Below are 26680 nucleotides of genomic sequence, written 5' to 3' on the forward strand. Positions count from 1 at the left end.
TGGTCAAATCACTTAACTTTTTGGTGCCTTTGTTACCTCATCTTTAAAATGGGGATTGAGACTGTTAGCCCCATGTGGGACAGGGACTGTGCCCAACATGATTTGCTTGTATCCACCCCAGCACTCAGTACAGTGTCTGGCACATAGTAAGCGCCTAACAAATACCATAATTATTATTATTATTGTTGGGGGGGGGAAGGGTGGTCCCCAAGAAACCTGCCCCAAATGCCTCAGAATCGCTCTCAGAGGAGCCCCAGTTCTCGTCTGTCTTTTGTAGCCCGACAAAGCTGAGTGAGACACTCTGTGCGGTGACATCCGTCCCAGCCTTACCTGACGCAGTGAGTATCCCAACTCCTCCACCCTCTAGCCAGTGGAGACCCGGACTGAGCAGAACGTCCGCTCACACCTGGACACGGCAGACTAGTTAACTAATTGACGACTACTGCCAGTATCTAGTTGTAGTAGCATTTATTGAGCACGAGTCCTCCAGGTGCCATGCTCCTCTTACTGGGGAAAGTATAAAGCAAAGAAATGACACATTTCCTGCCACAAGGAGCTTACACTCTAGTAGGGGAGACAGATGTAAAAATATTGACAACTAGAGTAAATTTATAATGGCATTCGTTAAACACTTACTAATTGCCAGGTACTGTTCTTACACTCTAGTATGGGAGACAGATGTGAAAATATTTACAGCTAGAGTAATTTTTTTAATGGTATTCATGGAGCGCTCACAATGTGCCAGGTACTTACTGTACTAAGCGCTGAGGTAGATAAAAACTAATCAAGTTGGACACAGTCCATGCCACATGGGGTTCACAGACTTAATCTCCATTATGCAGATGAGGTAACGGAGGCCCAGAGAAGCAAAGTGACTTGCCCAAGTTCACACAGGAGACAAGTGCGTGGCTCAGTGGAAAGAGCACGGGCTTTGGAGTCAAAGGTCATGAGTTCGAATCGCAGCTCTGCCACTTGTCAGCTGTGTGACTGTGGGCAAGTCACTTAACTTCTCTGGGCCTCAGTTACCTCATCTGTAAAATGGGGATTAAGACTGTGAGCCCCACGTGGGACATCCTGATTCCCCTATGTCTACCCCAGCACTTAGAACAGTGCTTGGCACATAGTAAGTGCTTAACAAATACCAATATTATTATATTATTATTATTATTAAGTGGGATTGCTGGGATTGCTGGGATTAGAACCCAGGTCCTTCTGACTTCCAAGCCCGGGGTCTACCCTGACTGCTTCTTAGAAGGAAGTGTGCTGCCTGATGCAAGGGATTCTGATGCCAGACTGGGATGTTAAGGGGGACAGCTCTCAAATGAGGCTTTCCCTTCTTTTAAAGGCATAGGGATGGGAGGGAAACCCAAGCCCTGCTGATCTTCAGCCCTTATCCCTGTCTCTGCTCAGGCTCCATGATCCCCTGAGACCTCCCTGGGGACCCGGGATGCAGTGCGATCCACGGGGAGCCCGGTTTCTTTCGGTTCAGTGTGTGCCCTTGGCCTCCTCAGATGCTGATTTTCTTCTGGGATGGTTCTGTGCAACTGGTGAATGTGGACCAGAAGAGCGTTGCTGGTGCCTTTGCTCCCCCTGATTCCCACAAGATAGCCAGCCCCTGGCAACCGGTGTTCGCTGTGGATCCAGACAATCCGATCCTCCTGCTCCGAGGTTTGGAAGGGAGTCCCCGTCCCACAGACTGGGACCGTGCCCTCCCTGTGAGACTGTCCCCCTTCTTGGCTCTGGCATCTCTTGGGAAAATGAGGGGAGCTGGAGTGTCAGCCCTGGGTCCTAGCCACACATAGTATGATGACGATCCCCACCCTGAAAGGCTTCTGGCAACTGAGAGGTCACATCATGGTCTGAACTGGGCCACTAAGGTGAAAAGTTTTAAAGGCAGGAGGGCCTAGGCTGACAGCCCCAGGTGGGACAGGGACTGTGTCCAACCTGATTACTTTGTATCTACCCCGCTGCTGTATTATTATTATTATCATCATCATCAACGCACAGGACAGAGAACCGCCTCCAGATTCCAGTTCACACCCCTACCCCTGACTAGTCCGTCCTTCCTTCCTTCCTTCCTTCCTTCCTTCCTTCCTTCCTTCCTTCCTTCCTTCCTTCCTTCCTTCCTTCCTTCCTTCCTTCCTTCCTTCCTTCCTTCCTTCCTTCCTTCCTTCCTTCCTTCCTTCCTTCCTTCCTTCCTTCCTTCCTTCCTTCCTTCCTTCCTTCCTTCCTTCCTTTTTCTCTCTTTCTTTCCACTAACTGTGTGCAGAGCACTGTACTAAGTGCTTGGAAAGTGAAATTCGGCAACAGATAGAGACAATCCCTATCCAACAATGGGCTCACAGTCCAGAAGGGGGAGACAGACAACAAAACAAAACAAGTAGACGGGCATCAATAGCTTCAGTATTTCTGACAGCAATGTCCTGGCATAGTTCTTAAAGCTCTCTCTATCTCTCCCCTTAGGAGAAGTGTTTATGGTGTTCCCTGTCCCTTTCACTCATTCATTCATTCCTTCAATCATATTTATTGAGCTCTTACTATGTGCAGAGCACTGTACTGTACTAAGCGCTTGGGAGAGGACAATGCAACAATAGACACATTCCCTGCCCACAACAAGCTTACAGTAAGGGATGGACAGGGACAAAATCCAATTCCAGCTCTATTCTCTGGCTGGGACCAAACTTGAATCCCAACCCTCCTGGACTGGTGCCAGATTGGGAAAGTGCTCCCTCTGATTGGGACCATCCCCAGGGGACAGGAGAAGGCTCTCCACTTCCAAATTGCTCCAGATAGTGCTCCCATGACTTGACTCCCATTCTGTAGCTATTGGGATTCCACCAATCAGTAGTATATGATGAGCGCCTATCATGCTCAGAGCACTGAACTCAGCCCTTGGGAGCACACAATCGAAGAGGTTCCATATAAGGCCTCCCTCAGTCCTGGAAGCAAGATCACTCAAATCCAGGGACAAAATTAGCCAAGTGGCTTTGCAGAAAGCAGTTAGCTGGTGCTCAGAGAATTCTACCTTGCCTACTTTCTTCCAGGAGACAGACACAGTGACACAGACAAGGCTACGAAGACCAGAGGTTGTGAGAGCTCCTTATTCCTTTTCCACTTTGATTCCTTCCCACTAGAAGAGTTTTTCCCAAAGGGCCCGAGGGCCCCACAGCTTGAAATGCCAGCCAGTCAAGGCTCCATCCAGGACCTGCACTGGGATAAGAGATGTGAACTTTTCCTCCAGAACAGGTCAGTGATTCTGGCTCCTGATCCTACCCTACTGGTCCAAAATTTAGGTTTTCTGCATTTGAGAAAGCCTATGGTTCTCATTGCATGGGATGAACCATTTTAGGGTTTCTCTATTTCCCTTGCAGAAGAATTTCAGCATTTAGTTAATTAATTAATTATGGTATTTGTTAAGCACTTATTATGTGTCAAGCACTTCTTCAGGGCCCAGATTGCCTGTTTCCATCAGACGAACAGTGGTATTTATTGAATACTTACTGTGTGCAGTGCTTTCTAAAAAGCACTTGGGAAAGTACAGAACAACGGGCCAGAAAGGGAGGGCAGAGCTTGGTTTAGTAGTATTTGGTATTTTCCTCAACGTGGCTCAGTGGAAAGCACCCGGGCTTGGGAGTCAGAGGGCATGAGTTCGAATCTCGGCTCTGTCACTTGTCAGCATTGTGACAGTGGGCAAGTCACTTCACTTCTCTGTGCCTCAGTTACCTCATCTGTAAATTGGGGATTAACTGTGAGCCTCACGTGGGACAACCTGATGACCCTATATCTACCCCAGCGCTTAGAAGAGTACTCTGTATATAGTAAACGCTTAACAAATACCGACATTATTATTTCCTCCCTTCATGGCTCCCAAACACCGCAGCCTCTTAAATATCTTGTTCCTCCAGGTTCTTTCGGGCCTTTTAGGTTTTATTGACTGCAATCTAGAATACCTTTGGAATTCTCTGCCAAAAGCAATCTGAACTTATTAAGAGTATCCGTCATCCACTGCCTGCAGTGTCTCCCCCGCCCCCTCCTTCTCTTTGGGGTCGTCTTCTGAGTTATCTCTTCTGTCTTCCTGCTGCCGGAACAGAGAGGTGGATAGATTCTTTGGTTCTTAAAGATCCCCAAGGAAGGAGACTGTGCCACTTCTTGTGACCACCCATCTCAGCATCTGCACTCTTGAATGAGGAACTCTGACCCACAAGACCAGTGACCCCCACCTCCCCCGGTCCCATCTGACTATTCCATTCCATTCCCATTTTAAACAGCACACATCCCATCACAATCCTTTTAAAGCTCTCTCTCTCTCTCTCTCCTTGGGTGAGGCATTTCATTCATTCATTCATTCAATAGTATTTATTGAGCACTTACTATGTGCAGAGCACTGTACTAAGCGCTTGGAATGAACAAGTCAGCAACAGATAGAGACAGTCCCTGCTGTTTGACGGGTTTACAGTCTAATCGGGGGAGACAGACAAGAACAATGGCAATAAATAGAGTCAAGGGGAAGAACATCTCGTAAAAACAATGGCAACTAAATAGAATCAAGGCGATGTACATTTCATTAACAAAATAAATAGGGTGATGAAAATATATACAGTTGAGCAGACGAGTACAGTGCTGAAGGGATGGGAAGGAGAGGGGGAGGAGCAGAGGGAAATGGGGGGAAAAGAGGGTTAAGCTGCAGAGAGGTAAAGGGGGGGGGGCGGTAGAGGGAGTAGAGGGAGAAGGGGAGCTCATTCTGGGAAGGCCTCTTGGAGGAGGTGAGTTTTAAGTAGGGTTTTGAAGAGGGGAAGAGAATTAGTTTGGCAGAGGTGAGGAGGGAGGGCATTCCAGGACCGCGGGAGGACGTGGCCCAGGGGTCGACGGCAGGATAGGCGAGACCGAGGGACGGTGAGGTGGTGGGCGGCAGAGGAGCGGAGCGTGCGGGGTGGGCGGTAGAAAGAGAGAAGGGAGGAGAGGCAGGAAGGGGCAAGGTGATGGAGAGCCTTGAAGCCTAGAGTGAGGAGTTTTTGTTTGGAGCGGAGGTTGATAGGCAACCCCTGGAGGTGTTTAAGAAGGGGAGTGACATGCCCAGATCGTTTCTGCAGGAAGATGAGCCGGGCAGCAGAGTGAAGAATAGACTGGAGCGGGGCGAGAGAGGAGGAAGGGAGATCAGAGAGAAGGCTGACACAGTAGTCTAGCCGGGATATAACAAGAGCCTGTAGCAGTAAGGTAGCCGTTTGGGTGGAGAGGAAAGGGCGGATGTTGGCGATATTGTAAAGGTGAAACCGGCAGGTCTCGGTAATGGATAGGATGTGTGAGGTGAACGAGAGAGACGAGTCAAGGATGACACCGAGATTGCGGGCCTGAGAGACAGGAAGGCATTTGTGGTGTTCCCTGTCACTTTCACCCACAGGGAGAGGGACAGGGACAAAATCCACTCCTAGTTCTACTCTCTGGGGGTGACCAGTCTGGGGGACAGCCACAGGAGTTGAATCCCAACCCCCAGGCTGGTACCAGATTGGGAAAGGGCTCCCTCACTTATTGAGACCTTCCTGGGGAAAGGAGAAGGCTCTCTCCTCCCAAATTGCTCCATCTAATGCTCCTGTGATTTGACAGCTCCAAACCCCCAAACATCATGAGAAGCTTTTCAGGGGCTGGCTGCTGACCTGAACTCCTGTGGGTTCAACAACCAACTGGGGAAAAAAAACCCCTCCGCTCCTTTCCTAAAGCAATAATGTGGTTTCCTTTGGAGTTTGTGAGTTCACATGGATAGACAGCAAAGCCATCCCTCTTCATAACAAAGGAATATAAGAATATTCCCTCCACGTTCAGAAATACTCGAGGCAGAATCTGAAGTCTCCCTTCTGTGAGAAAGAGTAGACAAATTAGGCAGTAGAGATTTTAGAAATGAAACCCAAAATCAGAATTTAACAGCCGATTGATCCTAGTCTGGTATTGATCTTTAATCTGGGTTATTCCCAACATCAGCTTTAACATCCATTCACCTTTTTCCTTATGGGTGTCTGGAATAATAGTATTTATTCATTCATTTAGTCGTATTTATTGAGCGCTTACAGTGTGCAAAGCACTGTACTAAGTGCTTGGAAGAGTACACTATAACACAGACTCATTCCTGCCCAAAATGAGCTCACGGTCTAGAGGGGGAGACAGACATTAATATAAATTTATGAAGAACTTACTGTATACAAAGCACTGTACTAAGCGCTGGAAAAGAGTAGACAGGAAGGAATTAGACACAGACCCTGTTAATCTATCAATGGTATTTATTAAGCAGTATTCCGTGTGTACTAGGCACTTGGGAGAGTATACTAAAGTTAAAGGCAGAAATTAAAATACATTACAGGTAAGGGAAGCAATCGAGCATAAGAAAATGCACATAAATGCAGGAGGGATGAGAGATCTGAGTACCCAAGTACTTAGGGGTGGGACAGAATGCCCAGGTAACACAGCAGGGAGAGAACCTTGGGGAGGGGGAGAATGATAAATTAGTCAGGAAAGACTATCTGGAGGTGAGAAACTGCTTTACCATTGGCTTTATTGCACTCAATCACCTTGCCTCCACCTACTTTACTTCTCTTATTTCCTACTACAATCCAGGCCACACACTTCACTCCCCTAATGCCACCCTACTCACAGTACCTTGATCTTGTCTAACTCACCTCCAGCCTCTCACCCACTTCCTGCCTCTAACCTGGAGCACCTTCCCCCTTTATAGCCGACAAATGATCACTCTCGCCACCTTCCGAGCCTTATTAAAGGCACATCTTCAAAAGACCATCCCTGACTAAGCCCTCATTTCCTTTTCTCCCACTCCCTTCTGCTTCATTCTTGCACCTGGATTTGAACCCTTTGTTTACCCCACTCTCAGCTCCATGGCACTTAGGTAAATACCTGTAATGTACTTATATTAATGTCTCCCACCCCCTCTAAACTGTAAGCTCACGGTGGGAGGGAATCTATCAACTCTGTTATAGTGTACTCTCTCAAACACTTAGTACAGCGCTCTGCACAGTAAACATTGAATCAATATGATCGATTGATTGAGGATGATTTTAGTAGAGCTTGAAGGTGGAGAGAGTGCTGGTCTGTCAGATATAAAGAGGGAGGGAGTTTCAGGCCCTAGGACTTGAGTGAGGGGTCAAAGGTGAGAGAGATGGGAGCAAGGCACAATGAGTAGAGTGGTGTTAGAGGAGTGCAGTGTGCCGGCTGGGTTGTAGTGAGGGAGGAGCGAGGATAAACTGGTGGGAGAGAGCGGATAGAGGGCCAGGTATGGAGGCTGCAATGCTGCTTCATATGTGTGGAGGGTTTGCTGCACTGACCAGAGATTGTATTTTTTATGATATTCATTAAGCACTTTCTATGTGCCAGTCACTGCACTAATGCTGGGATAGATACAAGATAATCAGGTAGGACAGAGCCCGTGTCCCCGTAGGGCTCACGATCCTAATCCCCATTTTACAGATGAGGTAACTGAGACATGGAGAAGTTAGGTGACTTGCCCAAGGTCACACAGTATGCAGGTGACAAAGCCAGGATTAGACCGCAGGTCCTCCTACTCCCCCGCCTGTGCTGTTTCCAGTAGGCCACGCTACTCCTGATTGAGTCAGTCCCCGCCATGTGTCAGAGTCAGGTTTCAGCTGTGTTCTCCTGGGGCCTGAAATGGGCTCACAATTTATTTTTTGATTATAAGTCCCTTAAGGGACAGGCACCATGTCTGATTCTCACTTTCATAGTCCTTTCCAGCTCATAGTAAGTGTTTAGTAAATACTTTCGCTACTACTGCTGCTGCTGCTGAAGCACCCTGGTCTAGTGAGAACCAGCGTGGCCCAGGGGAAAAAGCACATGCCTGGGAGTCAGAGAATCTAGGTTCTAATACCAGTTCCATCACTTACCTGCCATGTGACCTTGGGCAAGTTACTTCTCTCTGCATCAGTTCCACCGCTTGTCAGCTGTGTGACTTTGGGCAAGTCACTTAACTTCTCTGTGCCTCAGTTCCCTCATCTGTAAAATGGGGATTAAGACTGTGAGCCCCACGTGGGACAACCTGATCACCTTGGATCCTCCCCAGCGCTTAGAACAGTGCTTTGAATATAGTAAGCGCTTAACAAATGCCAACATTATTATTGTTATTATCCCCTTAGACTGTGAGCCCATTGTTGGCAGTGATTGTCTCTATTTGTTGCTGAATTGTGAACAAAGCAGTGAACAAATGTTGTTGTTATTATTATTATTATTATTCCCAGTATTTCTACTGCTACTACTATAAAACTTCCCCCTGGACAAACCTGCCTGCTGGGCCCTCTTGTACCCAAGGGTCAGAAATAGCTGCAGCTGCCACTAGATGGAAGCCCAACACCACTGTGGTCCTCAGTGGCATGGATTCAGTTGTCCCTTTAAAATAAGGGTACAGGACCAACATTCCCGGAAAAGTGGGGACTGCTCTCAATGTCTCCGTCTATCTTCTGTACTTATACAGGACCCTCTGTGTAATGGGATCCTAGGATATTTTTTTTTAACACTGGTTTACCATAGTCCCAGCTAATTGTAATGGCAATAGTATCTGTTACACACTTATAGTATGCAGAGCATTGTACTGAGCTCGGGGAAAGTGAGATTCGTTGTTTAAGAAAATGTCCTTGACTCCATCCCAGCTAGTGTCCTTTCCATTTCCCAAATCTCAAGGCCAATCGATCCATCATTGGTATTTATTAAGAGCTTCTTATGGGCAGAGCACTGTATTAAATGCTTGGGAGAACACAATACAGTAGAATCGGAAGAAACAGTCCTCCAGCCTAGAGGGACTTAAGGTCCAGTAGGGGAAGCGGACGTAACAACAATTTGCAGGTAAGTCCTGCTGTCCTGACCTTTGGGTATTTTGTCAACAGGAAGCAGCAACATGCTTCCCGTGCTTACTCTGGTATGTCAGGAAGCAGCGTGGCCTAGTGGAAAGAGCCTGAGCCTGGGAGTCAGAGAACCCGAGTTCTAATCCCCACCTGCCACTTAACTGCTGTGTGACCTTGGGCAAATCACTTCACTTCTCTGTGCCCCAATTACCTCACCTGTAAAATGGGCATAGCGACTGTGAGCCCCATGTGGGACAGGGACTGCATCCAACCTGCTTTACTTGTACCTACGTCAGCACTTAGTACAGTGCCTGGCACCTAGTAAGGGGTTAACAAATACCATCTAAAAACCAAAAAAGCAGTGTAATCAGAGATCTCAGGAGGGTTTTCTTTTCATGGGTGGTTTTTGCTTAGGGTTAAGTGACCAAAGCCTCTTTCCCTGGGGCTAAATTTGGGTTATAGGTCAAAGGCAAATTTATTCCAGCTGAGTGAGCTGGAGGTGGTCAGAGTTTCCAACTTAGTAAACAATTGTCTTGAGATGAACAGGTGTTTTGTGGAATTAGTTTGCTTTGGGGTTGGAAACTGGTCTGCACTGGGGAGGCTGGGACTTTGCACTGTGAAAGTTTTATATTTGATGGCTACCTATCTGTTCTCCATCGCCTACCACCTAGGGTGCTAGACCTGTCTCCTGAACTACATCGCTCACCCCTAGGGCTCTCAGGAGCAGAGCCAAAACTGGCTTTCCATCCCTGTGCTTGCTTCCCCCACAGATTGAAGGGCCTGGACAAGCGCATCCTGAAAAGATCTCAATGCTGGACTCAGCTGCGGAAGCACTCGATAGCCCTGACCAGAGACAGCCTCAGGAAGTCATCCGCCTTTATGGAGCGAGCCCAGGAGCAGTGATCACTAGCCTTTGGCTTCCGAGCCAGCCAGCCCCCTTCGGCCCCTGGGAGCTGGGGAGAGCTCAGGAGAGCTCTCAGGAGGGTAACCCCCTGACTGTTGAGGGGGTTTAGTCATGGACTCAAACCTGAGAATCAACAGAAAGCCCTGTTTGGAGGGTACCTGTCTCCGCTGGTAGGCTTTTTTTCTTTCAATTCTTGTGCACGGTTTGTTTAGGCCTCATCTGAGCCATCAAATAAAGTGACCGAGATGGAGTTGATTTGCATCTGGCTGGGCTATAGTCGGTTCATTTAGAAGTCCAGTCTATAATAATAATAATAATAATGTTGGTATTTGTTAAGCGCTTACTATGTGCAGAGCACTGTTCTAAGCGCTGGGGTAAACACAGGGGAATCAGGTTGTCCCATGGGGGGCTCACAGTCTTAATCCCCATTTTACAGATGAGGGAACTGAGGCACAGAGAAGTTAAGTGACTTGCCCACAGTCACACAGCTGACAAGTGGCAGAGCTGGGATTCGAACTCATGAGCCCTGACTCCAAAGCCCGTGCTCTTTCCACTGCGCCACGCTGCATCTCTGTGGACTTGATCCTGAAGTCCACCTGCAGCTCAGCTTCAGTTTTTAGTCTCAGAAAGGTGCAATTGCCTCCAGCGCTGGGACTGGGATGCCATCTGTCTCCCCTGAAGGGCACCAGGAGGGATGTTCCCCCCACTTCCCTCAAATAATAATCAATCAGTGGTATTTACTGAGTGCTTGCTATGTGCAGAGCACTATACTAAGCTCTTGGGTGAGTACAATACGACAGGATTAATAAACCACGTTTCCTGTGCAAAATGAGTTTTTAAAAGCTGCTGATCCTTTGCCAACCAATCCCATCCTCTGCCGTCCTGATCTGCGGGACAGCCAGGGGCTATAAACAAGATGGCAGTAGACCTGGGGCGTGAGGTAGGGAACTGTGAACTGAGATTCTTTTCCCCACCTATCCACTGACCTGTTGGGTGGCCTTGGGAAAGCCACTGAATATCTTTTAGCCTCAATTTCCTCCTCCATAAAATACGAGTAAATTTTACCTAAACTCAAATTCACCTGCCTCACAGGATGTTGTGAAGATTAAATGAGTCATGTAAATAATATAAAAGCAATCTGCCCAGAGAAAGAACCATGGTATAAATTCAATATGTTTCCCAAGTCAAAGCCAGTGATAATGAGGGTGGAGTCTTCCAGCCGTGACCTCAGAAGAGTCTCAGCCTTCAGGATCAAGAACCTGCATTGAGGAATTGGTGCCAGTGGCTTCTCCAGTGCCCACTTTCTCTTTCCTGCCATTCAGGCTCCTGCTGGGGCTCAGAATACAACAAGCATCTCCCCTATCCTAAAAGAACCCTCCCTTGCTCGTTGTGGGAATGGAACGTGTCTGTTTATTGTTGTACTCTCCCAAGAGCTTAGTACAGTGCTCTGCACAAAGTAAGCTCTCAGTAAATACGAAGGGAGAGATTGAATGAATGATCCCACAACTTCCTCCAGTTATCTCCCCATCTCCCTCCTACCATTCCTTTCCAAACTCCTTCAGCGTGTTGTCTGCACCCTGTTTCAAGTTCCTCTTCACAATATGACTTCCGTCCCCTTCGCTCACAGTAACCTCCCTGTTGAAGTCATCAGTGATCTTCTTGCTAAATCCAATGACCTCTATCTACACCATCCTAATCCTCCTCAACTTCTCAGCTGCCTTCGACATTGTCGACCACCCCCTCTTCTTGGAAACATTATCCAACCTCAGCTTCACTGACACTGTCCTCTCCTGGTTCTCCTCCTACCTTTCTGGCTGCTCATTCTTAGTCTCCTTCATGGGCTCCTCCTCTGCCTCCCACCCTCTAACTGTAGGAGGCTCTCAAGGCTCAGTTAATAATAATAATAATGTTGGTATTTGTTAAGCGCTTACTATGTGCCAAGCACTGTTCTAAGCGCTGGGGGAGATACAGGGTAATCAGGTTGTCCCACGTGAGGCTCACAGTTAATCCCCATTTTACAGATGAAGGAACTGAGGCACAGAGAAGTGAAGTGACTTGCCCACAGTCACACAGCTGACAAGTGGCAGAGCCGGGAGTCGAACTCATGACCTCTGACTCCGAAGCCCAGGCTCTTTTCCACTGAGCCACGCTGCTTCCCCTCTATTCTGGCTCCCCCTCTATTCTCCATCTCCATTCGCTTGGCGAATCCATTCATTCACGTGGCTTCAATTACCACCACTTCGCAGATGATTCCCAAATCTGCATCTCCAGCCCTGATCTCCCTCCCTCTCTGCACTTTCTCATTTCCTCCTGCCTTCAGGACATGGCTACTTGAAACAGAACTCCTTATCTTCCCATCCAAACCCTGTCCTTCCCCTGACTTTCCCATCACTGTAAACAGCACCACTCTTCTTCCTGTGTCACCAGCCCATAACCTTGGCATTATATTTAAAGAAGCAGCGTGGCTCAGTGGAAAGAGCCTGAGCTTGGGAGTCAGAGGTCATGGGTTCGAATCCCAGCTCTGCCACTTGTCAGCTGTGTGTGGGCAAGTCACTTCACTTCTCTGTGTCTCAGTTACCTCATCTGTCAAATGGGAATGAAGACTGTGAGCCCCACATGGGACAACCTGATTACCCTGTATCTCCCCCAGAGCTTAGAACAGTGCTGTGCACATAGTAAGTGCTTAACAAATACCAACATTATTATTATTCTTGACTCCTCTCTCTCATTCAATCCACATATTCAATCTAATCACTAAACCTTGTCAGTTCAACCACCATAATGTAGTGAAAATCTGCTCTTTCCTCTCCATCCAAACTGCTACCACATTAATCCACGAGAAGCAGGGTGGCTAAATGGAAAGAGCGTGGGTTTGGGAGTCACAGGTCTTGGGTTCTAATTCCGGCTCCGCCATTATCAGCTGCCTGACTTTAGTCAAGTCACTTAACCCCTCTGTGACTTAGTTCCCTCATCTGTAAAATGGGGATTTAGACTGTGAGCCCCATGTGGGACAACCTGATAACCTTGTATCTACCCCAGCACTTAGAACAGTGCTTTGCACAGAGTAAATGCTTAACAAATGCATCATTATTATTATTAATCTAAGCACTTATCCCATCCCACCTTGATTACCATATCAGCATCCTTACTGACCCCTCTGGCTCCTGTCTCTTCCTGACTTCAGTCCATACTTGTCTCTGCTGCCCTTACCATTTTTCTACATCAACATTCAGTCCAGGTTTCCCCACTCCTTGAGAACCTCTAAGTGGTTGCCCATCCACCTCTGCATCAAACAGAAACCCCTTACCATCGACTTTAAAGGACTCAATCACCTTGCCTCACCTAGTACAACCCAGCCTGCACACTCCATTCCTCCAGTGGCAACCTACTCACTGTACCTCAACTCTTCCATGTCGCCGTCAACCTCTTCCTCACATCCTGCCTCTGTCCTGGAATGCCCTCCCTCTTCATATCCCACAGACTATTACTCTTCCCTTCTCCTTGGAGACTTCCCTGACTAAGCCCTTTTTTCCCCCCTTTATTGCACTCCCTTCTGTGTCACCCTGATTTCCTCCCTTTTTTCATCCCCCCTCCCAGACCCACAACATTTATATACATCTTCATAATTATTTATTTATATAAAGATACAAATCCCCCTTCAGGCTGTAGGCTCTCTGTGGACTAGGAACGTGTCCCTTATATTGTTATATTGTATTCGCCCAAGTGCTTATTACGGGGTTCTCCACAGAGTAAGTGCTCAATAAATACAGTTGACTGAATGATTGATTGATTGAAGTGTGTTGACAGGCAGGAGTGCAGCAAATTGCCAAGTGGACATGCACATTTCCATCCACATTAGTCAGCTACCAGGACTAGAACCCGGTTTCCCGATCCCCAGAGGTGTGCTTCTTCCACCAGACCAGGAGCAAGGCTAAGCCAGGGAAGGAGCTGGCCTAGTGGAAGGAGCATGGGCCTGGGAGTCACAGAACCTGAGTTCTAATCCTGAGTCTGCCACTTGTCTACTGAGGGATGTGGGATACTGAAGCTGAGTGCCTTTTAGAGAACAGCAGTATGGCCTAATGGAAAGATCGTGGGCCTGGAAGTGAGAAGTCCTGGGTTTTAATCCCAGCTCTGCCATTTGCCTGCTTTGTGACCTTGGCCATGTCGCTTCACATCTCTGTACCTCAGTCTCCTCATCTGTAAATTGGGGATTAAACACCTGTTCTCCCTCCTACTTAAACAGAGAGCCCCATGTTGGGTAGGAACTGTATTTGACCTGGTTTCTGACCTCTAACCCAGAGCTTAGTAAAGTGAGTAGCACATAGTGAATCCTTAAAGAATACCAAAATCATTATTATGATATCTTGGCTGAAGGTAAGGACTGATCTCTGGTCATAAAATCTTGGGGCTGAGACCAAAGGGCTGGATCTGGGTTCTTTCTGGGCCCAAACTGAGCCCTCAGTCATCCTCCCTGACCTGCCCTGCCCTCCCCAAGGTCGTTCAAGAGTCTGGAGCAAAGAAGGATTAGAATTTCAGTGGCTGCTATCAGGCACTCTCTGACGGGGCTTTTAGGGGACAGATTTTTTTCATGGTATTTGTTAAGCACTTTCTATGTGTCAAACACTGTTCTAAGTGCTGAGGTAGGTACAGGTTAGTTAGGTCAGACAACCTCCCCCGCAAGGGGCTCCCAGTCTGAATAGGAGGGAAAACAGTACCACAATCCAGCACGCACACTCCACTCCTCTAATGCCAATCTAGAATACTGAACGCTAGGAAGAATGACTCTCAATCTGTCATATTTGAATCAAAAGAAGCAGTGTGGCCTGGTGGATAGAGCCCTGGACTGGAAGCCAGGGGATCTGGATTCTTAACCCGGATCTGCCTCATAATTGCTGTGTGTGACCTTGGGTAGGTCACTTGGCTTTCCTTGTCCTCAGTTTCCTCAACTGTAAATTGGGGATTAAATTCTGCTCCCTTCTACTTAGACTGTGAGCCCCATGTGGGACAGGGGTTGTGTCCAACTGGATAAAGTTGTATCTACGGCAGTGCTCAGAACAGTGTATGATGCATAGTAACTGCTTCACAAATACCATAAAAAAATCCAACAAAATGACCCACCAGTTTAATCATTTAAAAATGGTGCCTAAGAGGGTGGAGAAGTCATAATAATCCCAGTGCTTGAGTAGAAGCGTTTCCAACCTTTCTAAGTGTATTTCTATTTCCTGGCCACTGCCTGATGTAGCAGAGAAACAACATGGCCTAGTGGAAAGAGCACAGGCCTGGGAATTGGAATGACCTGGGTTCTTCTCATCCTTGCTCCAGTACTTGTCTGCTGCCTGACCTTGGTCAAGTCCTACTTAATTTCTCTGCACCTCAGTTACCTCATCTGTAAAATGGGGAAGATGACTGTAAGCTTGTATTCACTCCGGTGCTTAGTTCAGTGCCTGGCACATAACGAACACATAACAAATACCATTAAAAAGTGTTTTTACTTCCTTCTGTTGCAGGTTATGGGAGAGGATATCATTCTGAAAATGTCAGAGATGAAGGTCATGCTGAAGTGAAATGTGTAGGCTCTGCAGCTCTGGATGCCTTAGTAATTGCACCTGTAAAAGAATTTGAAAACAGGTGGTTCAGAAAGATCGAAGAGCCCCTTTGAAACTAGGGGCTGCTAATAGATTTCAACCTAGCAGCCAATTTTAAAAGTTCTTGCTTCTGTTTGGCTTTTTTTTGGTATTTATTTCATGCAGGGGTTTAGGCTAATAAGAGAAGTAGTGATTCAGTTGGTTCTTCATGATGTCTATGCAGTGCAATAATCTGTGGGTAGTGATTGTTCATCAACATCATCAATGGTGTTTATGGAGCGCTTACTGTGTGCAGAGCACTGAACCAAGGGCGTGGTAGAGTATAGTACAACAAGGTTGGTAGGCATGTGTCCTGCCCACATTGAGTTTACAGTCTAGAGGGAGAGACAGACATTGATTAAAAAAAAATCCTGATCCACCAATCAGTTGTAATTATTGAGCACTTCTTGTGTGCAGAGCACTGAACTAAGTGCTTGGGAGAGCTGGATATATTATGGGCAGGAAGTGTATCTGTGATATTGTGATAATAATAATAATGTTGGTATTTGTTAAGCATTTACTATGTGCAGAGCACTGTTCTAAGTGCTGTGGAAGATACAGGGTAATCAGGCTGTCCCACGTGAGGCTCACAGTTAATCCCCATTTTACAGATGAGATAACTGAGGCACAGAGAGGTTAAGTGACTTGCCCACAGTAACACAGCTGACAAGTAGCAGATTGTACTCTCCCAAGTGCTTAGTACAGTGCTTTGCACACAGTAGGTGCTCAATAAATATGACTGAATGAATGAATGAACAGAGTAGGTAGATACATGCCCTCCCATAACCAGCTGGATTAGAACTCAGGTCCTTCATTGTCACTCTACTGAGCCATACTGTCACCTACTGAAGGAGCAGAGAAGCAGCGTGGCTCAGTGGAAAGAGCACGGGCTTTGGAGTCAGAGGTCATGAGCTCGAATCCCGGCTCTGCCACTTGTCAGCTGTGTGACTGTGGGCAAGTCACTTAACTTCTCTGTGCCTCAGTTCCCTCATCTGTAAAATGGGGATTGACTGTGAGCCCCACGTGGGACAACCTGATTCCCCTGTGTCTACCCCAGCGCTTAGAACAGTGCTTTGCACATAGTAAGCCCTTAACAAATACCAACATTATTATTACTGGCCACCCTTGAGGGTGGCCTCCAACTCCAGAATAGTGTCAGGCCAAGTGACACTAGGAAAAAAAATCCCATCTTAATTACTTTTCCGAATTGAAAGGCCTGTTGTCTCATATAACATTTATTCCAGTCCTGAATATGGGATCCTGAAATCAGTCTTTGGACAATATTACTTTTTTATGGTATTTGTCAAGTGTTTATCATGTGCCGGGCACTGTACTAAACGCTGAGGTAGGTACACACTTTTCAGGTTGGACACAGTCCATGCCCTACGTGGGGCTCACAGTCAAATCCCCATTTGATAGATGAGGTAACTGAGGCACAGTGAAGTGACTTACCCAAGATCACACGGCAGACAGGTGGCCCAGAGAAGTTGGCAGAGCTGGGATTAGAATCCAGGTCCTTGTGACTCCCAGGCCCGTGCTTTGCCCACTAAACCACACTGCTTCTCATTTATTTATTCAAATTAAATTAGGGGGGAAAAACCCATCTGAATTCACTTTCCAAATGAACGGGCTTTTGTCTCATATAAAATGTTTTCCTGTCATTGATATATGATCCTGAAAGACCTTTATCCTAAAGTTAGCTGCCCAATAAATGGGTGAGTTAAACCTTTCCCCACGGTGGTAGGTATCCAACCCATATCTTTTGAGGTTGATAGGTTTACCGAAAGAAAAATGATTTAATGCATCCAGTCCGGTGATTCCTGCAAAATAAGAAAATGTTGCCCTTGAGCGATCAGGCATGAGAGAGACATCCCTATTTTATTCACTCTCTATGCACTTCCTAAGCCAATAAATGGAATTTTTCCTGTTGTTTCCCTAAAGTGGATCAAGTGTATGTGAACACAGTAAGTAACGTGACTAATGGATAGAGCCTGGGCCTGAGAATCAGAAGGACCTGGGTTCTAATCCCTTTCCTGCCACTTTTTGTCTGCTGGATGCCCTGGAGCCAGTCACTTCACTTCTCTATTCCTCAGTTACCTCATCTGTAAAATGGGGATGAAGACTGTGAGCTCCATGTGGGACAGGAACTGTGTCCAGCCTAATTAGCTTATATTTACCCTAGCGCTTAGTACAGTGCCTGGCACATAGTTCGCACTTAACAGATGCCATAAAAATAAACAAGATAAAAAGGTCAAGTCTATGGTCTTGCTCCAACACTGCCCCATGCCCAGCCCTGCTCCTCATACTTGTCAGTAAATCAGTGAATGGGGTATATAGCTTGTATCTACCGCAGTTCTCAGTTCAGTGTTTGGTACATAATCAGTGGTTAGTTTTCTTTAATGTATTTTTTTTCCTCAAATGAAGCAGGGAAGCAGTGCAGTCTTATGCACAGAAGTACATAAGAAGTACATAAGAAGCCTTATGTACAGGCCTGGGAGTCAGAAGGACCTTGGTTCTAATTCTGCCTCTTCCAGTTGTCTGCTGTGTGAACTTGGGCAAGTCACTTTTCTTCCCTGAGTTAACTCGTCTCAAATGAGGATGAAGACTGAGAGTCCTAAAAGGATCAGGGACTATGTCCAACCTGTGAGCTTGGATCATCTCTAGCACTTTGTTCAGTGCCTGGTGCCTAGTTAAGTGCTTCACAAATACTAAAAATATTTTAAAAATGTGAGTATGAGCCCTCCTGTAAAGAAGAAAATTCTAGCCCCCAACCCTGGGACCCTCACAGCAAAATTGAACTGGCAGGAATCTTTCCTTTTCTATTTCAGGGAACCTGTCTGCTAATTTTGTTGTATTGTACCCTCCCAAACTCTTAGTCCAGTGTTCTGTACATAGTGAGTGCTCAACAAATGCCATCAATCGACTAATATTTAATCTAAATCTCTGCCATTGGGGGGAAGCCCTTTTTGAGGTCAAGTGGGTTCTTCAACAAGCACTCGAATATTGATGTATGTCCACGGTTCATTTATTCATGATTATTATTATTATTATCAAGCACCATCAAGTCATTTCCAATTCATAGCTACTCTATGGGTATATTTTCTCCAGAACCTCCTGTCTTCTGCTATCATCAGTGACCTTGCTAACGGTTCTTCCGTTATTCATGATCTCCAGAGATATTCATGAATGACCAGTTTTTATCTATGTTGTTCTTTTCTCTTGGCCCTCTCTGGGATGTCCGTGCTTTTTGTCCTCTTGCCTGACTCCCCTATTAGACTGTGAGCTCCTGTGGGACTGTCTGCTCTTTTCATCGTGTGCCTCCTAAGTGCTCATAAAGTGCTCGCTCCAAGAGTGTCAGCTGGTGGGCTGGGAATGTGTCTGCTTTTTGTTCTATTGTACTCTCCCAAGCGCCTAGTACAGTGCTCTGCACCCAGTAAGTGCTCAATAAATACAGTTGAATGAATACGCAGCCACTCTCCCGCTTCCCCTGCTGGCAGAGGCACAAGGCGTTGGACGGGTGTTGAACTCACCTGTAGGATCCAGACGAGAGGTAACTCCAATCTGAGATGATGAACTTCTCCTGGATTTGCCTGGAAAATTTCCAGCTGGATTTTTCTCAGTACACCTCTCCTGCCACGTTCTGGATAGAGACGTTCTGTCCCCAGGGAAGAGTGGGCAATGATGGAGAATCTTGTTTTCTTGCAGTTCAATCAATCAATAGTATTTATTGAGCACTTGCTGTGTGCAGAGCACTGTACTAAGCACGTGGGAGAGTCCACTAAAACAAAATCAGTAGAAACGTGCCCTGCCCACAATGAAATTACAGTCTAGAGGAAGAGACAGACATTAACAAATTGATAAATTATGGATATATACGTAGGTGCTGTGGGGCTAATGGGGGATGAATAATAGGAGCAAATCAGGGTGACACAGAAGGGAGAAGAAATGAGAGTTTAGTTAGGGAAGGACTCTTGGAGGAAGCTTCCTGAGTTACCTCCTCAGGAGATACTCAGCCTTCTCAGAACAACATGTGGTATTTGTTAAGCGCTTACTGTATGCCAGGCACTAAGCTAAACACTGAAGTAGATACAAGCTAATCAGGTTTGACACAGACCATGTCCCAAGTGGGGATCACAGTCTTCATCCCCATTTTACATAGGAAGTGCTTAATAAATACGATGGCTTGATTTTATACAGATGAGGAAACTGAGGCACAGAGAAGTAAAGTGACGCCCAAAGGCAAAATGCAGCCAAGTGGCAGAGCTAGGACTAGAACTCAGGTCCATGCTCTACCCACTAGGTCCCATTGCTTCTCTTGAAGCCACCTACTTGAGAAGAATGAAACATGCAAACTAGGATGTAAGGAGAGAAAAATAAGGATAAGCTGGAAGGAGGAAGCTGTTAGAGTCCGGGCCCTGGGAATCAGAAGGACCTGGGTTCTAATCCCCACTCTGCTGCTTGTCTGCTATGTGAAGTTGGGCAAGTCAGTTCACTTCTCTGGGCTTCAGTTACCTTATCTGCAGAACAGGAATGAAAACTGTGAGCCCCATGTGGGACAGGAACTGTGTCCATCCTGATGAGCTGTATCTTCCCCAGCATGTAGAACGGTGTCTGGCACATATTAAGCACTTAACAAATACTATTAAAAAAAAAGTGGAAGTGTCAGGCCCAGACTGGGGACAGGGCCCAGCAGCCTCAGGCTGCCATACCCACCTTGAGGTGGATATTCAGGATCTGAGCCCTGTTGCACTAAACAACTTCACTCCACTTTGGTCAAGAAAGATGTAGACAAATACATACTGTTTATTGGCTGCCTACAGCACATCACAGAAGATCTTGACATCCATGAACTCATCCATCAAGATGGCCATCACCTGGAGTGGGACAATGCAGGGTGTTTATCTTTTTTCCTCTTTTGATGGTATTTGTTAAGCATCTACTGTGTGTCAAGCACTATACTAAGTGCTGGGAAAAGGTTAATTTGGTCAGATAGTCCCTGTCCCACATGGGGCTCACAGATTTGGTTTGAGGGAAAAAAGAGTATCACATTTTCCAATTGAGGAAATGGAAGCCCAGCGAAGTGAAGTGACTTGCTCAAGGTCACAAGGCAAGCAGTTGGCAGAGCTGGGATTAGAACCCAGATCCCTCTGATTCCCAGACCTGGGCTCTGCCCAGTAGGCCACGCTGCTTCTCTTTATCAGAGACAAGGTTATATTTCACCCCCGGTGGGGACTGGAGGGTGGCGGAGTGGAGGAAGGGCCTCAAGGAACGGCTTGAGTTCATTCATTCATTGATTCATGCATTCTTAATAATGACAGGTACTGTACTAAGCGCTGGGATAGATACAAGTGAATCGGATTTGACCCAGTCTCTGTCCCACATGGAGCTCATAGTCCTGATCCCCCTTTTACAGAAAGGGTAACTGAGGCCCAGGGAAGTGAAGTGACTTTCCTAAGGTCAAACAGCAGACAAGTGGTGGAGCAGGGATTAGAATCCATGAGCTTCTGACTCCCATGCTCTATCACAATGTCATTCTCCTCAGTTTTTTATTTAATGAATTTCCTCCTGGGTGCAAAGCACTGTCCTGAATGCTGAGAAAACAGTGAATGAGAATTAGACCCCATCCTCAAGGAGTAAATAAATGGGTTGCAGGGGTCTATAATTAAGGATGCTCTTCCCCTAATCCTCTTAATGATGGGCAGCTGCAAAACTCCTTCTCTTTAATAGCCTCTGCCTCTTTCTTCCCTGATCCTGCAGCTCCACCCCCAGAAACCCAGTCTCTCCAATAGGTGTCTTTCAGTGGAGGCAAGGGACCGCCCCCTTTAAAGCTCCAGAGGTGGCTGGGCCTCTTCCTCTTCTATATAAGGCCCATAGGTGCTCCTGTCTGTAGGGTATGGAGAAGAGATGGGGATCTGGTCTTCTGAATAGGGTGAGTGAAGGGGTTGAGGAATGGGCTGAGTGCAAGGGTTTGAAGTTGAGGGGAGCAGAGAGGAGACCTAAGTCTGGAATAAGTGACTGAAATACTGGTAGTGACACCTTGAGGGTGGGGGCCTGTAGTTGGGAGTTACAGTGTACTCATCCAAGTGCTTAGTACTAATGATAATTGTGGTCTCCAAGTGCTTACTATGTGCTAGGCACCTTTTAAGTGCTGGAGTGGATATAAACAAATTGGGTGGGATCCAGTCTCTGGTCCCCCAGGCCCATGTTCTATCTACCGTCATGTTGCTCAATTCTCATTTATTGAATATCCTTCTGGGTGCTAAATCCTACACTAAATGCTGGGAAAGAACTGGATCAGAAGCAGACCTGCTGCTCAAGGAGTCTGTGAATGGGTTGCAGGGGTCTATAAGGATATTTTTCCAGATCTTTTTAACAATGGGCAGCTGTAAATCCTTCTCCTTAATAACCTTCTGCCTTTTTTTTCCCTACTCCTACAGCCCCACCCTCAGAAACGCAGTCCCTCCATTAGATGCCCTTCAATGGGGCAAGTAATACTGCCCCTTTAAAGTCCTAGAGGCTTCTGGCCCTCTCCCTAACCCATGGAGGGCCCGTGGGTACTACTTCCTATAGGTTGTGGAGAGGAGATGGAGCATGCTTCTCTGGAGGTTTGGTAAGCAGGGCCTGAGATGCCCCCTTGGTTATCTTATCTCTTTGTTTAGCTCAGATAGTTGATGCCTTTTGAATTGGCTGTGCTGATGGGTGTGGGGGAGATGGGTTGGTTTCTGATGGTTCAGGGAGGAATTGGGTTAATGCTTTTAGGGGGCAAATTAAGGCTGGGTTAATGGTTGACTAGAGTGGGGATGGGGCGGCTTGTGGTGTGCGGATTTGGCTTTATATGGACGACTCAAATGACTTGGGTGCTTAAAGTTGGGTTACTTGGAGACTTTATTGATTATGGTGTTTGAGTGGGGTGGAGGAATGGACTGGGCTCAAGGATTTGAAGTTGGTGGGGAGGGGAGACCAAAATCTGGGATAATTGACTGAAAGTGTGATGGTGACACTTTGGGGGTGGGGGTTGCAGTTGGGTGTTAGTATACTCTCACAAGTGCTTAGGAGTATTAATAATTGTGATAAGTGCTTATTATGTTCCAGGTGCTGTACTAAGCACTGGAATGGATACAAGCAAATGGGGTTGGACCCAATCTCTGTTCCTCCTGGGGCTCACATTCTCAATCCTCATTTTCCAGATGAATGAACTGAGGCCCAGTCAAGTGACTTGCCCAAGGTCTTGCAGCAGACAAGTGGCTTGACCTTCTGACTCCCAGGCCTGTGCTCTACCCACTACACTATGCTGCTTCTCTCATCCAGTGATCAGCACAAAGTAAGTACTCCATAAATATAGTTTGGGAGGGTGTGTGTGTGTGTGTCTTCATATCAATGATTAGGGTTGATAATCTAGTGTTTGGTTAACTGATATCTTCTGTACCAATTTACCCAGGAGGTGGTGTAAAAACCTGGAGTTGTGTGGGTGTACATGTGTGGGCTTTGATGGGGGAGCATGGGGGAACGGCAGCATTAGTCAATGTCAACTGCATTATTGATGTGTGGGTTATGGAGAGGGCTGAGGGTGGTATGGAGAATGTTTGATACCAGGGACTGGTCCATAATGCTGATGTGGTGGTGATGATAGTATTAAGTGCTTATTATGTGTTAAGCTTTGTTGGAAGTGCTGGGCTTGGTAGGAAGTTGGACACTGATGTGTGTGACAGTGTTTGTGGCCCAACCTCCGATTTGGTTCCAATACTGCTGTCCTAGAGGGGCAGGGCATGCTATGGGCTATGCCGGTTTTGGTTTTTCCTGACTTGGAGATGAGTCTGGGACCCAGGAAGAGAAGTGTCTGCTTGGTTGGGATAAGCAAATGTCTCTGGAGCAGAGGAAATTGAGGGGTTGTGATGCTATGAGGTCTGTCTTCAAGGGAAAAAAACTGGTGCTCTGGACCCAGAGATGAGGGTCTTGGTTGGGGAGAGAGGGATGGGGCAAAAACCATGGGGGTGCATGCTCACAATTTCTGTGTTTTTGTGTGTCATGTTGCCTTCCTTCTGTGCTCTTGCCAGTCCCCAGTTAATATTTCCCACTCAACCTTAGTCACCAAGGCCAGTGGCCTTGAACAAACTCATCATGGGACCCTGCACCAGGAATGTGGTAGGAGGTGAGGGGCTACTTCTGCAAGGCTTGTGCCGCCGACCCCCATCATCCACAGCCCCCTCCACTGGCAACCTCCTCCATCCTCAGTGGATTCAGTGCCGTGTGTCGATCCTGGCAGCATCTGTTTCGGAGCATCAGACTGTGAGCCCCCAGGGGCAGGAACTGAGACCCGCCGATGGGGAAGGGGTGGGGTGGTATCGTACCTCAGCTTGCTGTCTGGAGACTTTGGGGGGGGGGTGTCTCAATACCTCTACCCCAAGATACACGTTGCCCCTTCTCCCCCATGGGACTCCATTACAGCCCCCCAAAAGCCCAGCAATGAGTTGGGGCTCAGTGGTGGCACCTGTGTGGACTAGACTATAAGCTGGTTGTGAGCAGGGAATGTGTCTGTTCTATTCCACTCTCCCAAGTACTTAATACAGTTGCTCTGCACTCAGTGAATATAGCGGACTGACCCGGAGCACCGCAAACAAAAGCGCCGCCGCCGTTGTAGCAGCAGAAACAAGAGTAGTCATTCAGTACTTCTTAGATGCAGAGCACCCTACTGATCACCTGGGAGACTGAGTTACAAAGTGCAAATCTCTCCTTGAGTTGGAACCTAGTCTACAGAATATTTTCCGATGATTTCTCCCCTGACTCGTCTTGGCTCCGACTTAAATGGATGAAATTTATTTATGTTAAATGTCTGTCTCCCCCTCTAGACTGTAAGCTCATAGTAGGCAGGGATTCTGTCTGAGAGTAAGGACTGGATAAATACAATTGATTGCAATGAGTGTCTTTAGCAATTGAGATGTCTCAACTCCATCCTGCTCTTAGTACTGTGGTCTGTCAAATAGCATTTGATAAACACTACTGCTGTTTTATGTAATACTGCCATCCTTCACTCTACATATTGATTTACTCTGGTTTTTTTCCTACTTGTACTGCTGATTCAAGCTTACCTTGGGTTCAGTGTGCACAACTTCACGTACCGACCTTGTATATGCCATTCCACCTGTGTGCGACTCAATTTTAATGTCCTGTAGATGGGAAACTTGGTGAGAGCAGGGGCCATGTGTGCTATGGACTGTTGAACTTTTTTGAAACACTTGTACCATGTTGTTCCAAAACTGATGCTTCTCCCTCTAGATTGTAAGCTTATTGGGGCAGGGCTTGCAGTGATTGCATTGTTTTAGTGTACTCTCCCAAAGGCTTAGTACCATTCTCTGCACCATTCTGTAAGAGCTCAAATACGATTGACTGAGTGTCTTAGATTGTAAGCTCCCAGGGGGCAGGGGCTGTCTCCTACATCCAACTTGCACAAGAGGGTGCTTAATGAGGTGGGGTCTGACTCATGTCACTCCAAAGTCGGAGTCATTCAGGCTCTATTGTGGGAGAGGGGAGGAGGGGCAGGGTGTAGGACCAGCCTGGCAGTGGTAAGTATTCAGGGCCTTGGCTGCAGGAGGAGAAAAGGCAGAAGCCCATCTTCTTTCTGCCCCTGGAGAAGTCTCTCAGACAATCCTGCTCAGAGGTAAGATCCTGGGGACTTGGGGGTGTGTGTTGGGGAGAGGGTTGGCAGGGGCTAAGACTCTGTGAGGGAAATGCCGATTGCCTGGGGTGTCCTGCCATGGGGTGATAGCCAGGGACTCTTCTGCAGGGTGGGTGAGTGACAGCTGCTTTGTCCTGTCTCTGCCTATCTCTCTCGCTCTCTTGTGCATGTGCGCTCTTCCCCCCCCCCCCCCACTGTGAGTCTGCAGGGGACAGTCCAGCTCCAGGGTGGGGGCACAGATGGGGCTGGGCACAGGTGGCAGCACTCCCTGACCTGAGCAGGGGGGCAGAGCGAGATTGCCCTGAGACCTGATTGAGTGTATCCTTAGGGGCCAAGGAAGGAGCCTGAGCCCCAGATGCATCCTGGGAAACCCAGCCCCCTGCTCCATCCCCACCTCCCCATGGACATGTTGGTGTGGACAGGAGGTACAGGATGGTGAGTGCCAAGCCCTAACCCTGGGGTTATTAGGGCTCTGTTTTGGGCAAGTGGGAGGGATCATAGAATCAATGACACTTACTGAGCACTTGAGTCTAGAGAACTAGACTATACTGGTGAGAGTATAGTGAAGAGATCCTTCTTTCCCTTACACCTCAACACAATCCACTGCATCCTTGTAGTTCGCAAACTAGAGCAGTGACCGACCCCAACCTGGCCCAGTAGTGACCCTTAAGAAGACTCCTCTCAACATGTAACATCCTATGCCCTGGGTGGAGGACTGGGCTCTGCACTGGAGACCCATCCAACCCTTCTGTACCACACCCCCTGCCCCCTCCAACTGTGATGGGCTGGCACTTAACACTGGGGTGGGCTAGAACACACCTCATCAGCCAATCAATGGTCACATCTGTCCTCAGGAAGCCACAGCGCAGCCCTGAACCGGACCTCCTGGCCCCGTGGAAAGTGAAGGACTGACCAGCTATTCACCGGATGCCATGGACACTCATAGATTGCGCCGCCCCACTGTGAGGGAATTTGCTGGAATCAGGCTGCTGCCCCCTTGCCATCCTTCCTCCTGCCCCCCAGCCCACAACTGTGTATCCCCTCTTTCCAGAGCATGCCACTTTCTTTGTGGACCAAGGGTCAAACTCTGCATCATGGGTGCCAAACAAGTCCCCTGCAACTCCAGGAGGGGATGGAGGTGTGTGTGTGCTTCATGCCTGAGAGTGAGGGCTGGGACCAAAGTAGGGTGAGAGGGGCTGCCCCTCTTTGGACGGGTACAGGGTTATGGAAACAGGGGTCTAGAGTTCTGGATAGGTGCTCTAAGTACAGACCGAGAGCAGGTATGAAGTCGCCCTGGGGCCCTTAATTCTATAGACAGTGCGACTTCCTCCTGCCCTGGTCTGTTGGGAGTTATCTGCCCAGCTCTGGCTTCAAGAGTACAGACACCCTTGCCCGCCCGAGGGGGGTGCCTCTGGGGGAGCAGGGCATAGGGCCAGGAAGAGTTGGGGGTGTGTGTCTGTGTATGCATCTGTGACTGCTCTATGTCCTCTATCCCTCCTGGCCGAGCAGAATGATGGGGGCGGGGGGGGGGAGAGGACTAGTAGCAAATTCTAGAGGGAAGATGCAAAGTGGTTTCCCCCCATCCTATCAACAGAAATGGCATGCTCTGGACCCCTCCTTTCCTCCTCCC

At 47.6% G+C, this 26680-nt stretch overlaps 1 protein-coding gene and 1 long non-coding RNA gene across 5 annotated transcripts in view; both read left to right on the plus strand.

The window, feature by feature from the left end:
- The window catches only part of WDR93 (WD repeat domain 93), a 32566-nt gene extending 17095 nt beyond the window's left edge, over nucleotides 1-15471 (plus strand). For 2 of the 4 annotated variants that reach the window (XM_029066176.1, XM_029066175.2), the window contains exons 14-17: nucleotides 278-338; nucleotides 1512-1668; nucleotides 3045-3246; nucleotides 9620-10019. In XM_029066176.1, coding sequence (XP_028922009.1) covers nucleotides 278-338; nucleotides 1512-1668; nucleotides 3045-3246; nucleotides 9620-9752 — 553 coding nt within the window. In that variant the 3' untranslated portion in view covers nucleotides 9753-10019. Of the gene's footprint in view, nucleotides 1-277; nucleotides 339-1511; nucleotides 1669-3044; nucleotides 3247-9619; nucleotides 10020-15260 lie in introns of those variants that run through there. The other 2 variants (XR_003759868.2, XM_029066177.2) reach the window with 2 other exon arrangements.
- Nucleotides 15472-22658: 7187 nt separating this feature from the next.
- LOC114812036 lies at nucleotides 22659-26386 on the plus strand. Its single transcript, XR_003759703.2, has 3 exons — nucleotides 22659-22698; nucleotides 25379-25485; nucleotides 25905-26386. It is a non-coding gene; the product is annotated as an uncharacterized LOC114812036 (long non-coding RNA).
- Nucleotides 26387-26680: the final 294 nt, after the last annotated feature.

Source organism: Ornithorhynchus anatinus, chromosome 5, assembly GCF_004115215.2.
Source record: "Ornithorhynchus anatinus isolate Pmale09 chromosome 5, mOrnAna1.pri.v4, whole genome shotgun sequence".
Lineage (NCBI taxonomy): Eukaryota > Metazoa > Chordata > Mammalia > Monotremata > Ornithorhynchidae > Ornithorhynchus > Ornithorhynchus anatinus.